Genomic DNA, 16,468 nt, shown 5'->3' on the forward strand with positions numbered 1-16,468 from the left:
TTAAAAACGTTTAATAACTTTTAAAATATTTAAGTTATTTTTCTGTTCTAAAGCCCCAATAATTCTTCACGGCAAGATTATATATATAGTTTAAAATCATCGCATTGCTTCAAGTCTAAGGCACGTAAACTATAACTTTTTTATTTTCCTTGGTGACAGAGCTTTGTCACTGTTGCCGTTAGCATTAAAAACATAAAGGGTTTCAAATACGTAAGCCAAGAATTGCAATTCTTATCGAAATTCCGAAATTGAAGTAAAATGAAATTCAATTTCAACCGTCAAAAATTATTCATTTAAACTTTACTATCAAGCCCATTTCAAATATTTTGACACTCCAGGAAAATTTTCTGGCTTGCCAAATTTTGCAACTTGGTTATGGTATTAACATGTTACATGTAAGAGATTATAAGTCAAAGAATAATATGACATGACCCAGTCCGAAGAGACTTAGAGATTATTCATACGTATGTTCGAGACTTTCCTTCAAAAGGTGTCATTATCTTTAAGGTTTATATGCTGTTTTGTAACTTTGAATTGCTGTTAACTAATTTCAGTTTTTATGGTGATTAGCCCTCAGTATGAACTTTGCTGTTACTTCCGTAATTCATCAGCCCGAAGCTATTTCTTTATAATGTGTTTATGCCATAAACTTTGACCTGTTAAGGTGAAAAAAATGCAAATTAAATACATAACTTGCTGTTTAGAAACATACTTTCAATTCCAATTCTTGATTTTTTTAAATGAGGCATTATATCACGTGACGTTTGTTCTATCAGAGTCTATTATGTTTTTACTTTTTGTATGTTTCTTTTTACAAAATAGTTCGGAGTCGTGATGTGGGGTTATTAAGTCTCGCTCAAAACGAACTGTAACGTGCACATAACTTATTATTTTTAATGAAATATGCAAAAATGTGGTTACGCAGAAGTTGGTTACGTAACATAAAAATCGATACCAAACACCTTTTTTTCTTCTTTTTAAATCAACACCAAGTTTACTCTTTTCGAAATTCTGCTACTGTAAGAAAGCTTCGAATGGAGCCAAATAAAGTTCAGACGATATTTATAGAATGGCGATATGGTAAATTGAAAACTGAAATATTGCAAATGTGCTTTAAATCGAATTAAATATGGAAATATAAGTGTAAAACAAAATTCTACACGGACTAATTTAAATCGAAAAAAAAATTTAAATAAATCGATTGTAAAACTAGTCAAACTAAATCAAATATCTATTACAAAAATAAAAATAAATTGGAAAAAAAATTAAATTGATTGTCAGAATTCTTCTGTGAAGATGTTTTGAATCAAGTTAAATAAGAAAAAGACCAATTTTTTAAAAGACAATATTTTCCTTCAATGATTTGTTAAAATTGTATTAAAATCGTTTAAATATAAGAACTGGTAATTTCAGTTGGTACATATTGCTCTAATTTTTATGATCACAGTTGTGAGTTAGAAATCACAAAAAATTTCAACAGTTTGCTACATATGCTCAATACATATTAAGATGAAAAGAATAAAAAGGATTTCGATAATTGAAAAGCACTATCCCCAAAAATTGTTATGTTATGTTACGTTACGTTATATTATATTAGTCGTGAATTTTTTTAGAATTTTATTGCACCATATTTATTTTTCGCCAAAGACTTGAAAATTTAAAGTTTTTCTTTTTAAAAAAAAATGCAAATTCATCAAAATTTTAAAATTTTTAAGATAAAAACAAATTATTTTTGAAAATTTGTGTATTGAATAATAATAATTTTCAAAGAATTTAATAATTTTCATTTTTTGTGTTGTAGTTCAAGGAATATGGAAGTTTGTAGTAAGGCTATTTTACAACGCCTTAACCAAATAAAATTGGCCAATGTTTAAATGAATTATTAAAAAGAATTATAAATGTTTTAAACTAACATTTTTAGAAAATATTTTTTTTTCTTCAAATAATTTATGTGTAACAGTTAACTGTATTTCTAAATAAAATACGTTAAACTGAGACTTGGATATCAAAGAATATGGTTTTTGATATTACGAATCGTATCGTACTTATTGCATGGTTAAAATTCATGGAGACGTTTTGTAAGAATATTTGACAATACTGTAAAAAATCAAAATTTATTAATCTTTTAATTCTTTATTGAAAATAAATTATTATTAAATGTTTTTAATTAACATTGGAAGAAAATTTTTATTTTAATCTAATAACCTAACTTCTGATAACCTGGCAAAATTACTGTACTCTATGGTAGTGACATTTCTGAAACCAAAATCTACTGTATTTAAAGCATTCATATGTGAATTTTTCCGTTCATATGTTAATAGTTTACCGGAAATTGTGGTTTCCAAATTTATTACCACCTATTTTGTAAAAACTACAGAACTGTAAAATAAATTTAACCGAATAAAATGTTTTTATGCCATGCTCCAAAATTACCTAATTTTACCTCATTTACCAAATTTTATCACACACTATAAGGCCATATTTTATTGCTAGTTTTACTAAAATAATTACCAAAGCGCTTCGGTAAAAAATACCTAGATGTTTCCCATGGAGCCAGAAATGCGGTAAATTTGACAATATTCTGGTTGTTGTGACCTTACTTTATTTCTCTGTGTATGATCTTTAAAAAAGATATGCGTTTCAAGCGAATGAGTTAAATAGGTGATTTCTCATCCACTCAATCTTGAGTCTCAGAAGACTATAACTCTCATTATTCAGAAATGGAGCTATTCAATTTTTTGCAACAAAACCTTCATTTTTATAAAAACAAAGGCAATTCTTTTTTTAAAAATATATTCTGTGTTTTACAATTTACTTGACCTTGCGTATGGAGTCTCCTTTAATGCATAAATAACCAATAACTTTTGCCCTTTCTCACGCATATTTTTGTCACGATCATTGGTTGTTAAGAAGTCAGTATCTGCTTATTTCTCTGTCACTGTTACTCAGTACCTTGAAGAAATCGTGACCGACGATTGTATGAGAATAGGCATGAAGTTGCCTCAGCAAAAGCATCTTAATTGAAAAATTTCATTGTCAATAAACTGTTTATTTGTCGTGATGTGTTGATATATGCACTAGTAAAATTGTTGAAATAAACAAAAGACATTATAAAAGCATCCTTGATATTTGTGTTAAGGATTATTGTCAAAATTGTCACGATTACCGTCAAAGAGTTTTCCACAAAGTCAAGGTGTCGTAAAATTGTTTAGTTATTTTATGTTGAATATTTGAGGTTGAATATGAATTTTGAATATAAATTTGTATATCTATCGTTTCATTTCATTTCGCAGCAAGCGTTGAACAGCCGACTCAATTCTGAGTTTACGACTGTTATTGTTCAGCTCCATAGCCTTGTAATTATGAACGCAGACCAGAAGATTGATTTTCATAAAACATTTTTTTCCAATTTAAGACCATTTTTATGCCAAGTTTATCTCAAAGATGATATTTTATATTATTTTATAACCGTCGTTTAACAGCCGACGCAATTTGTTTGGATTTACGACTTCTAATGATCAACTCCGAAGCCTTGTAATTTTAAACCCAATCCAGAAAACAAGGGAGGGAGCTCCTCGATCATGCATTGGGACAATTTAGCGTTCGTGGAAGACTTCTTGTCATTTTTATCACGCTAGAAACTCCGAACTGTGTGAACTCCAAATTGTGTGAAACGAACTTGATTATAGATTATACTTTATTGGAGTTTAAATATACTGTCATATACCGAATATTTGCAACTGGAAAAAATACTTTGCACATTTGTTTTAAATTTCGTTGACCATTTTCGTAGATCAATTTTAATTTTATTTTTATAACCGTCGTTGAGCAGCCGACCCAATTCTTGGATTTACGACTACTAATATGTTGAACCCAGAGCCTTGTAATTTTGAACCCAATCCAGAATACAAGGCAACTCCCGGATCAAGTATTGGGAGAAATTTTCCTTCATGGGGGACTTTTTGATGGAACCAACCCGCATTTCGTTGCATGGAGGCGAAATCCACGAAAACCTCTCACGGTTAGACTGGCAGCAAGGGGACTCCGTCTATCATTGAAGATATTGCATGTCATTACTGTGATCAGGGCGAGTCGGCCGCAGAATTCCTGCAAACCGTTGGGATCCGAACCTACGGCATCTCATTGACAGACGGACGCTCTATCCCCTGAGCCTACACGGCTCTATATCTATCGTTCGTAATTTTTTCTCTGTATAATTTTCTCTCCGAAATGTTTTAAATTCTTTTTCCCAACATGCTAATGTTCTCAGAATTCGGTCAACTGTTCAATGCCGCTTATAAAATAAAATAAACAAATGTTGGAATTTAAATCAAGAAATGTAAACAAATGGAAGTACTGTACAGCAAAGTATATAGAAAAAATAAACATTTAAAGTTTTTTATTGTTGCCCTAACTCTAATATTTATTGCTTATAATATATACAAATATTTCTATTTTGATACTAAATCGACAAATGATATTTATCGCGATCACCATTATAACCGATTAAAAATATTTATGGCTATCATATTTCATTGATCTAAATTGTATTTCTACCTTTCAATGAAATACTGAAATATGAGAAAATAACCTTGTTTACAGGAAAACAAAGGACACGGTCATAGTCACTCTCACCTTCCAGATGAACTTCCTACTCTGATGTCGGTCAAGACGAAATCTGAAACACAATTGGTTCGTATCGATTTATTTCTTTTTATTTTCGATTTTTTTCCCCTCACTCTTTCATGGTTTACGCAAATAATATAAAAAAACATTTTTATTAAATGTTTCAGTAGTATGTAATAATATTTATAGTATTAAAAGCATACTATCATGTACAAAACTTTAATTTTGATACATATTATAAACTTAGCTAGCTTTTCGATTTCCTCCACTATCTCTTTTTAAATAATTAAAGTTACAACATGAAAGCAAGAAATATTAGCAGAATATTTTCAATTTAGCTAAGTACTTAACTCGTACATAACAGATTTTCTCAAACTGTGCTCCACATAGCACTTAATACATCGTACATTTCCAAGAACATTTAGAATAGGAAGGGTTATTTGAAATTGCATTTTTCAATTAAAAATAATTTTTTGTGTAAAAATAAGAATTATTTTTTTTCGCCCCTGATGTGCAATAAAAAATCATGTATAAATTTTGTATCACCGTTTCGGCGTAACACTGACTGTGTAAGTAGACGGCCAGCTTTTAATGTGTCAGTTTCGCATCCGGTAATTGTCAAAACAAACTAGGACCACTGTCCATACACTGTAAAATATTCCGGATCAAATAACGGCATAAAGTACCGGCACTTTGGGTGCAACAGCCGTAAAATTTATTTTACCTTGAAATCGTTATGGTGTATCATATTTACATTACGCTACGACACATTTACATAACGGTATGTGTCAGATTTTTTTCCTGCAGGTAAAAATGGATTTTATGGTAAAAAGTCTAGTCAACTTGACTGCCGGTATTTTTTACTTAAAAAATAAAATAAGAAATTATAGATCTTCAATACTTACCTTAATTTATTTTCATCTTTTTTTGATGTATGTTTTGTTGTTGCAATGGGAAATTTTCGTTCAAAAATAATTTTTTGAAAATGGTGAAATATAATGTCCACAAGCTCAAGAGGCGAAAAATCCCTAGAACATAATGCTATTTTGTTATTCAATTTATTAAACTCAGTATTTAACGACATAAAATTTAATGTTTCGTGTCTAATTTTTAATTTCAAAGGTACTCTATAACTAAAGAAGACTGAGAACCTCTGCGTTGTAATACAACTGATAAGTTTATTTATGTATGTTTTTGAGTTATTTATGTGTCACTGTGTTCAGAATATTTATAAACATTAATGATAAATTTGAAAATGAGTAGCAATATATCAATTTTGCTACTAATATTAGTTATAACATCATGGAAAATCTGTATATTTGACTATATCTATACATCTCTCTCTCTCTCTCTCTCTCTCTATATATATATATATATATATATATATATTCATTGAATTTTAGGCTCTAAAACGTTATCAGAGTGTTCTGTAATCAGGGGTCTGTTTAGAAGAAATTTGGGTCCGTTAACGGACCCTTCACAAAATATCTTTTCATAAAAACGGGCCATTCACAAAATATTTTAACTTAAAAACGGACCCTTCACAAAATAATTTATCTTTTAATCGGACCCTTCACAAATTTATCTTCATTATTGTTTTGTTAATCGAATAAACCCTTCCTGGGAAGGGCGGGGTAAAGAAAGACAAATGTAAACGAAGTTTTGTCTTTGTCAGACACTTCTTCCTTTATTTGTCCGAAATGAATATTCTGGTTTTATCAGTATAGGCTAAATACCAAATATTTGTATGTTGCATCTCTAATTTAGTAGCAGCAATTGCTGTTTATTTTTTTAAAATTTAATTTCTTTAATTATAATTTTACAGTGTTGATCATAATCTTGTATGTCTTTACAATTTAAAAACTCCTTGAAAAAGTTTTTTTGCAATAACAGGACCCTATTTGCACAAATTCACAAAAGCAAGACCCTGGTTGAAAGAATGTGACTTAACGTTTATTTTATATTCACAAATTGCGAGTAATTTTTTCACAATTTTACAATAATCTTCCACAAAATGTCTGGACAGACCCCTGGTAATAATAAAAACCACATTTAAGTTAGATCGAACAATAAAACTGGTTTGATATGTTTCACTCCCCTTTTCTCACCAGCAATTCGTCAGAAATAATATAAAACAGAATATTACTGATAGTTAAAAATATAACACTTATTTTTTTTGGAGATACCCGACAACGGCAAACACGATACCTCAACTAATAAAAACATTTTCATCAATATTTGCACACACACCTATAAATTTCATTTCTGCTCTCTGAAGAAATTTCTGCATCAAATTACACTAAAAAGTACTGGCACTCAGGGTGCCGGTACTTTTTAACGTGAAATGTACAGAATATGTTACAGAACAAAATATTTGGTACCGGAATATGTTACAGAACAAAATATTTGGTGTACTGTAATTTTTATTCTAATAATTACCGCAAATAAATAATTAAATATTACTGTAAAAATTGCAGTAAAATATTTTATGGTCAAAACGTATTTTACAATAAAAATGGATTTTACTTTATAATGGATTTTATGGATTATGCTTTCAAAGTGCCGGTACTTTATACTGGAATTCGATCCGGAATTTTTTTTATTGTGCAGTTTGGTGAAGACCCTTCACCAAACTATTCACAGTTTCCGAATTTGGTGAAGACCAGATTCTCAGTTTCCTTGAATTCGATGCATGTTCAAAGCAAATAACAAAACATTTTAAGTTTTTTGAATTTTTCAGGCTGTTTCCAGAGACCAGTCCAACTCTTCTCTTGATACAGAAATTGTAGAAGTTGAAGCCATGAAGAAACCTCCTAATTTGATGGTAAACAAGCCCATATTTTTAGGTAAGTTGTAATTAGAAATTTTCAGGTATGACAAGAGAATTTGAAGCTTGCTTTTATTGAAGGATTATGAGAAAACTTTTGAGTAGTTTAATATCATAAGAAAATAAAATTTCTGTTTTCGTATTTAATTTGTTATTAATGTAAAGTATTTTGATTGAATTATGTTCAATGAAGTTAAACCCAAATTGCAAACTAAAAAGTATTTCAATGAAACTATTATTTTCTATTTGCTTTAATCGGAAAGAAAAGTTACTAAACGAAACAAGTTATATACACCGAAGAGCCATTACATTATGACCACCCTCCATCTATAACAATGGGCTCGCCCAGGTTTTCATGGTTTCTCGCCCAGGAACAATGTTTTCATGGGGGACATTAGGACCCATAATCCCCATAGAACAATCCCTGACGTCTGTAAGCTACTTGAACATAGTTGCAGACCAGGTTCACCCATTCATGGCAAAGATTTTTCCTGCGGGGCATGGTGTTTACCAACAGGATAATGCACCATGTCATAAGGGTCGAATCGTCGAAGAACATTCCAGTGACTTTCAAGTCATGGCTTGGCCCCCAAATTCACCTGACCTTAATCCAATAGAGCATTCGTGGTCCTACTTGGAAAACCAAATTCGTGCTGCCACGCTACCCCCTCACAATGTGCAGGAATTGCTGGACCAGTTGGTGAGCGCTTGGTACCAGATACCTCAGACTACCTATCAGCACCTTGTGGAATCAATGCCACGGCGGGTGCTAGCAGTTTTGAGGGCTAAAGGTGGTCCTACATGTTATTAGCAGGGTAATCATAATGTAATGTCTCTTCGGTGTATATAAGGAAAAATTAAAAGTCAATTTTTATTTTAGTTAAGAAAATTTTTGTTTTAGTTACTTTTTATTAAAAAATTACCTTTTTTTTAATACCATATAAAACTAAAATTAATTAATTAAATTTAATTAATGAATTAATATTTAAAAAAACTGTAATTAACATCAAGTGTCATAAACTACAAGTTAAAAAAATGTATTTGAACTTGAGTGGACGAATAAATATAAAGTGTTTTATTACCGATTAAAAATGTGAACAAGACCTATTAATAAATATTGGGAGATTGTGGACTAATTGTAGGAATTGAAAAAAAAAAGAAGAAAAAAAGCACGTGGTATTAGTATAAAAGTATAAATTTGGCGACGTGGACCACACGTCACCAAATTTATACTTTTTATACGCATTGAATTTATCTGACGCAGCGAATATAAAATAATTAAAATACAATAAGAACTTTACAATTTATAATACAATAAGATAGTTTATTTATAGTACAATATAATATAGTTAATAAGATGGTTAATTTATAATGCAGTAGGGAACCGATTATCCGGAAAGGTCGGGACAATCGCTATTCCGGATAACTGATTTTTCCGGTTTTCTGAATCGCTACAAAAAGCCGTTTTATTTATTGTTAAACCCAACTTTAAAAAAAAAAAAAAAATTGGAAATAATCTTAAAACTAAGAAAAAACGATGAAGTAATACACTAATGATTATTTCCAAAATGATGGTAAGGTAAACATCTTTAAAAAAAGAAAGAAAAATCGTAAAATCTTGTGAGGAAAAAAAAAAAATTTTTTTTTTTTAAATGGCGAGAAAATTTATCGAATTTCGTTTGGTTTTCCGGTTTTCTGATTTCCGGATAACGGGTTCTGTACTGTACAATGGTTATTTAATAATGCAATAAGAGATTTCGTTATGAATTATTATGCATAAATTATTCATTTTAATGTACTATTGTTATGTATTGTTTGTGGTATAGGCATATCAAGCAAATGACTGTAGTTTTTATTTTCACTAGGTTTAACATCCTTTGCTATAGTAGTGACTATAGGGGACTCTATACACAACTTTGGTGATGGTTTAGCCATTGGAGCTGCATTTTCTACTGGAGTTAGAGGTGGGCTTTCCACTGCAATAGCTGTACTATTTCACGAACTTCCCCATGAGTTTGGTAAGATTTAAATAATATTTATAAGATTGATTTAAGCGTTGAGCCGTGTTGGCTCAGGGGATAGAGCGTTCGCCTCTCAATGAGGTAACCCGAGTTCGAATCTCAGTGCTGGCTGGTCGAAATGAATTCTCTTCCCCTCGGGAGAGTCTATAAGTCTTAAGAGTCTATCGGCCACTGGATAATAACTGAAAATTTAAATTTTCAGGTCTCTTATTTTTCTTATTTTCATTAATTCGCAAGATGAGTTTACTTTTTCTCAATTTCACAGAAACAGGACCTTTTTCAAAAAATACGAAGAATCCTGATAACCGCAAAATTTTTGAAAAATATTTGTAATTTTCAAAGAGTTGAGTTTCGGAAGATTGCTCTTTTTATTTTATTATTGTTCTTGGTAGTATTTTTTTTAATTCTTTTTTATTATTATTTTTCTCTTTGATATCCCTGGAACTATTTTTGAAAGTTGTTTCAACTGCAAATTAAAAAAGAAAGAAAGTTTATTAAGAAAGTAAGTCGTTTAATTTATTGCTCAACATATCCAGAGTTCATTAGGAGTCAGTTTCTTTATTTAATCAGTCTGTTTGAAATGCTTATTAAAGTATGAAATTTCGTAGTCGAATTAGTTTAAAACGTGACTGACATTTTCAAACCATTATAAATGCTAGCCACGTTTTTCAACGCAGTTATAAATAAGGAAAATTTTTGATCAAAACCTTAAAATAATGAAGCCACGTGTTTTCAACTTTTTAATGATGTTCATTTTAAGTTTATATTTTGCTGAGCTCTTTTGTTTTTCTTTTACTGTATTTTATTATTAGACTGGATTTATGACATTGTTAGATTCATGACATTTGAAATTGAAATTTTATTTTGGTTTAAGCTTAGGTTTTAGGTTTCACTGAAATTGGAAAAATATAAATTTGTATTCCTGTCTATATTGGAATTGATGAAATTAAAGAATATGCATGGATTATTTTTAAGCGTAAATGAAATTTCAATTTTAATGTCTTTATTTCTTGTCCTAGTCCTAGACAATTTTCCTTTTACGTTATAGTTACTCAACATTCATTCAAGGTAAGGTTCTTAAGAAGTATACGATGTATTTAATCGCATATCCTCTAAAATAAAGAGTATCCCAATATGCACGCAATCACATGTTGCGAAAAAAAAAAGACACTGTGGATCAATTGAGCTAGGACATTAAAATAATGCGTTTCTTTTCTTCTTTTTTTTGGAGAAAAATTTTAAACAATGTCGAGCAATGTTGTTGATTAGAGTCAGCCTCCCAGATCACGCAATTAAACTCCGTAGAATATTATCTTTCGTTTCAATTTTTAAGGTAAGTTTTATGCCAAAAACTAGCCTACAACCATCCACGCTTTGAAAGAATCGCTGTATAATATCATCTGTACGAATTAAATAGTTTTGTTATGATACCCCTTAAACCATTAGACTGAATGTTAACTCGGGAATATATGCGACTAAAAGTTATTAGGTAATATAAAAGTTCCGTTTTCTCTTCCTGTTTTTTTTTTTTTTTGAATCTTTACACATTGTAAATCTGATAAACTAAAAGACATTGATTTAAATGTTTTAGTCTAATTTCAAATTAAGTCAAAGGTATTATAATTGATTTATACTGACAGACAATAAATTTAAGCATAGTACAATGTAAAAAATTACGGTTAAAAGTAGGCACTTTGGGTGCATCATCCGAAAAATCCATTTTTACCGTAAAATATTATACCGTAATTTTTACTGTAATATTTATTTAATTGGAGCAATTCAGTGATTTTACAGTACATATTACTGTAAAAATGACGGTAAGTCAGATTTATTTTTGTTCCGTAGTATGTGAAAGTGTGACAGGAAAAAATGAAATTTAGGTAAAAAGTACAGCCACCTTGGGTAGTTCTTGTTACTGTAATTTGACCCGGGATTTTTGACAGTGTATAAATGTACAATTCTATGCAGTATTTTAAGCGTATATTAAAAATTACTGTCGAAGAAGATTTTGAACATATCTTCAAAATTACTAATTTTTATTACAGGTGACTTCGTTGTTCTGTTATCAACTGGTCTATCGTTTTCAAAAGCTTTATGGATCAACTTCTTGAGTAGTTTAACCTGCTTTGCTGGACTTTACATAGGCATTTTAATTGGCGATAATGAAGATGCCCGGAAATGGGTTATGGTAGTAACAGCAGGCACATTTTTATACGTTGCTCTTGGTGAAATGGTAAGGCATAATTTAATTCAATCTTATTTTTAAAACTATCAGTTAATTATACAATCGACGTAAATATTTTTTATGTATTTTCATATTAAAATTTATCTATTGCAATAGACAAAAAAAATATTTGAAGGAAGTCTCAAGTTTTGTTTTTTAATTGTTTTACTTATCTTTTTCCACTTTATCACTTCTCTCTTTTAAAATACCAATGGATTAGTAACATTCACTTCAGTATCCTTATAGTTTTGAATCTAGCTCACGAGACAAGATACCGAGTATTGAATTGAAGCAATATTGCTTTTGTGGAGGACTTCTTTAATGTTATCAAATTCACTTGCATTCATACTTGTAGTTTTGAATCTAGCTCATGAGACAAGACACCAAGTATTGCGGCAATATTGCTTTTGTGAAGGACTTCTTTAATGTTATCAAATTCACTTACATTCATACTTGTAGTTTTGAATCTAGCTCATGAGACAAGACACCGAGTATTGCGGCAATATTGCTTTTGTGAAGGACTTCTTTAATGTTATCAAATTCACTTGCATTCATATTTGTAGTTTTGAATCTAGCTCATGAGACAAGACACCAAGTATTGCGGCAATATTGCTTTTGTGAAGGACTTCTTTAATGTTATCAAATTCACTTACATTCATATTTGTAGTTTTGAATCTAGCTCATGAGACAAGACACCGAGTATTGCGGCAATATTGCTTTTGTGAAGGACTTCTTTAATGTTATCAAATTCACTTACATTCATACTTGTAGTTTTGAATCTAGCTCATGAGACAAGACACCGAGTATTGCGGCAATATTGCTTTTGTGAAGGACTTCTTTAATGTTATCAAATTCACTTACATTCATACTTGTAGTTTTGAATCTAGCTCATGAGACAAGACACCGAGTATTGCGGCAATATTGCTTTTGTGAAGGACTTCTTTAATGTTATCAAATTCACTTACATTCATACTTGTAGTTTTGAATCTAGCTCATGAGACAAGACACCAAGTATTGAAGCAATATTGCTTTTGTGAAAGACTTCTTTAATGCTATCAAATTCACTTGCATTTATACTTGTAGTTTTGAATCTAGCTCATGAGACAAGACACCAAGTATTGAAGCAATATTGCTTTTGTGAACGACTTCTTTAATGTTATCAAATTCACTTGCATTCAAACTACATGGAAGTGGAATCATCTCTGAGCGGTGATTGAACTTTGTCCGTCAAATTGAACTTTGTCCAGCGATTAAACTTAGTCCGTCAGTGTAAGAATAGTTTAGTTCATCCATGTGTTGCTATTACTCTATATTAAATTATTTAAGAGACGGGATTTTTTTTATATTAAATAATATGAAAAAATAAATAAGTAAATAAATTTATACAAGTTTTTCTTTTAAATCAATAGCGTAATTGCACACGTTATCAACAATTTTTTGTCATCTAATGTGCAAATTTTTCTTGCCAGATTGATACAAATTAATAGGTTTTTGAAGAAAATAAAATTGATTTTTTATTGTTTTACGTTAAGTAAAGCAGTCATAAGTCAAAACTTTACTAATCCGCTAGACTAGTTTTTCATTCTCCGGCTATAGTCAAAATTTTTACTTGAACCAACTGTCAGGAGCAAACCGTCAGTTAGTTTTTAAATCTGGATACAGTTCGAAATACTAGTTAACGAAAATGGACACAGCACTAAATGCGTGTTTAAGTCCGTTTAAATATTAAACCCTTCCTCCCGTTTGGTGCTAATATAATCTTTAAACTTTATGAAAATGACAAAACTCAAAATGCGTGTTTACAGGAATGAACGCAGCTCGAAATGCACGTTTGAGAAAATGGATACACACAATGGAATTTTATTCCATTTTTCAAATTTATTTTCTGATAAAATTTTTTTTTTTTAAAGAATAAACTCAAGAATCCAAATAAATTCGTAATGAGATATCGTCCATTTTCATAATTCACTTATTAAATTGACTATTTTTTGAATTTTTTTTTTAAAGTTTTAACTTTAAAGGTTTTGTTTTTACATAGTTGCTATGGGTACTATAAATTTATAGTAAAGATAGTAAGGAATTTAGAGTTTTAAAACTCACTTGTTTAAAGTTCTGAATCCGGAAAAGTTTTAGCCATCCTGACCCTGTAGTCCGGGAATATCCCTCTTAATCATTATTTTTCAGTGTTTAAGTAAGTTTCAGTGTTTAATTTTTATTTATCCGTGTTTAAGTTAGCACGTAATTTCTCGTATAGTTGTTTAAATTGGTTGAAAACTGGAAATGTTAATTTTTTACTGTACCCACTTTCATAAGCACACATTTTGAGTTGTGTCCAGATTTAAAAACTCACCCACGAAACGTTAGTTATCCTGGCCTTATGGTTGGTTTTACCTGGCTCACTTCATACGCTTCAATATCTGTAATAGTAATAAAATATATAAGTTTTTTGGTTAAAAAGTGAGATAATCTTGGGATGATAATAATCTTTGAGATAAGATCTGTAATGGGTGAGGGGATAGAGCGTTCGCCTTCAAATGAGGTGAACCGGGTTCGAATCCCATCGATGGCTGGTCGATACGAATTTCGCATCCAGCTTGCATCGACCACAGTGCTGACGTAAAATATCCTCGGTGGTAGATAGATCATAGGATAGATTCGTCATGCGGTTAGCCTTCAGGCTAACCGCATGAGGCGTTCGTGGTTTTCCTCTCCATGTAACTCAAATGCGGGTTAGTTCATCAATAAGTCCTCCACGAACGCAAATTTCTCCCAATCCAGGAGTTGCCTTGTATTCTGGATTGGGTTCAAAATTACAAGGCTTCGTAGTTGAACATTAGTAGTAGCAAAAAAGTAGGTCGGCTTTTAAAGACGGTTATAAAATAATATAAAATAAAATATTTGAGATTATCTTAGCATAAAAATGGTCTTGAATTGGAAAATGGAAATAAATTTTGCAAATACTACACTTGAATTATTTGTGAATACTGTAATTTTTATCATACAAGCAAATTTGAGACATTCATCATCCATTGCTGAAGATGAATAAGTGTTCTTTTTAAATGCTTAATCAATGCATTCATTTGTTCATTCGCCTTTTTTAAACATAGTAAATGTATTTGTTTTTAAAATGTCCAAAATAAATTCTTTTCAAATTTTTACATATTATAAACAATTTTTTTTCTTCATCTTTTAGCTTCCAGACTTGCGTGAGCACCATGGTGGATCAAAGATAAAAATGTTACTTGTCAAAAACTTGGGAATTTTGGCTGGTATAGTTCTCATGTTTTTGATATCAATCTATGAATCAAAATTGGTGTGATAAAAACTAAATATTTTCGTCATCTTTTACAACGAAATGATTGAAAAATTGTCTGCCATAAAGAGTCTTCCAAAAATGAAATTCACAGTTGTATTCTCTGCATTTTACTTTGAAGTAAAATATTTTGTTCCAACATGCATTTCGTAGCATGGCATGAGATTCATTTACTGCCGAGCATGAATCATGCCTAAAAGTGTAGTACTTTTTGATATTGGATGCAAAAAGTTGCCTTATTATATGTCAGAGTTGATTTTTAATGTAGTTTTTATCTCAATAATTATTGTTTTTTTGTATATTGTATTGTCTTGAGAAACCGTGTTTTGTGTAAAGAATAATGTGATAATTTAAAAACTTATAAGTAAGATTTGATTGTTGTTGTTGTTGAAATGAAAAAGCTGACAACCAGGTTAGATATTTTTTAAACATGCAGAATAGTTATAAATTTACAGAGATGGAAACTTATACAGATTGTTCTTTTTCTATGATTTCTAACTACGGAGTTAAGTTTTCAAAACAGCAGTTAAGTTCGGTTTGACAATTTCGTTTAATGTTTAATTTTTTTTTTTTATTGAAAACAATTGTTGACAATACGAGATAAATACTTATATGATTGCGCATGGAAAAAAAAACAAACTAATTCATAATTGAACTAATGTTTCACAATTCATTTCAGAACAATCTTCGTGCAAGTAGACATCTCTGCAATGATATTATTTTTTTAACAGATAAAGTTGTGTTTACAGATGTCAGTATTGTAAATGGTGCATAAAAAGCAAATAGGTAAAATTGAAAATATTTATTGTCTAACATGTAAATAAAATGTTACTAAAATTGAGCAATTCATATTTTCCCTTAATCCTGTTTTTCTCTAGTAATAAGTGAAATTTCTACAAGTCATTCTAAATTAGTACTTCGACCACTTTTTAATTTAAGACAATTACCAATATACAATTTTTATCCAAATGTTTATGCATCGATATTCTTAACTTCCTTTGCTGTGATGATTTTCAATGATTCCTTAATTTATAAATGTATTTAGAAAATTAATTCATGTACAGCACATATTTTTGGGGCAGTCTTACATAGCTGTACTTAAATTTCCTTCTAAGAAGGATGCATTTTTTTAACTACTGTTTTAGGGCAGCTTGTTTGTTTTTAAATTATTTATTTGTTTTTAGTATAAAAATATGATTTTTTTCTATTTTAATATTGCCTGACTTAAAGTATGATTTTTGCTGCTAGAATTGTTTATAATAACAATATTTGAACTGAAAGGTAATTTTTTCAAAAATATTATCTATCCATTAGATAAACGTATAATGTTCAAGTTAAAAAACGACACGCTTGATAACTTTTGTACCAGTAATCAGATCAAATCATTTCAAGCTCAAAAATTCAAGTACTTTGGATTTTATTCGGAGGAACTTAGTAGAATATTAAACAGTAACCTA

General features: G+C 30.1%; 1 protein-coding gene across 1 annotated transcript in view; it reads left to right on the plus strand.

Moving 5' to 3' along the window:
* Positions 1-15,572, plus strand: part of LOC107446210 (uncharacterized) — a 92,180-nt gene extending 76,608 nt beyond the window's left edge. Inside the window, exons 9-13 of the mRNA XM_043040418.3 lie at positions 4,603-4,692; positions 7,367-7,472; positions 9,319-9,471; positions 11,520-11,707; positions 14,892-15,572. Of these exons, the coding sequence (XP_042896352.2) occupies positions 4,603-4,692; positions 7,367-7,472; positions 9,319-9,471; positions 11,520-11,707; positions 14,892-15,017 (663 nt within the window). The 3' untranslated portion in view covers positions 15,018-15,572. The remainder of the gene's footprint in view (positions 1-4,602; positions 4,693-7,366; positions 7,473-9,318; positions 9,472-11,519; positions 11,708-14,891) is intronic.
* Positions 15,573-16,468: the final 896 nt, after the last annotated feature.

The sequence above is a fragment of the Parasteatoda tepidariorum genome, chromosome 6 (assembly GCF_982258835.1).
Source record: "Parasteatoda tepidariorum strain Cologne lab strain chromosome 6, Ptep-v5.0, whole genome shotgun sequence".
NCBI lineage: Eukaryota > Metazoa > Arthropoda > Arachnida > Araneae > Theridiidae > Parasteatoda > Parasteatoda tepidariorum.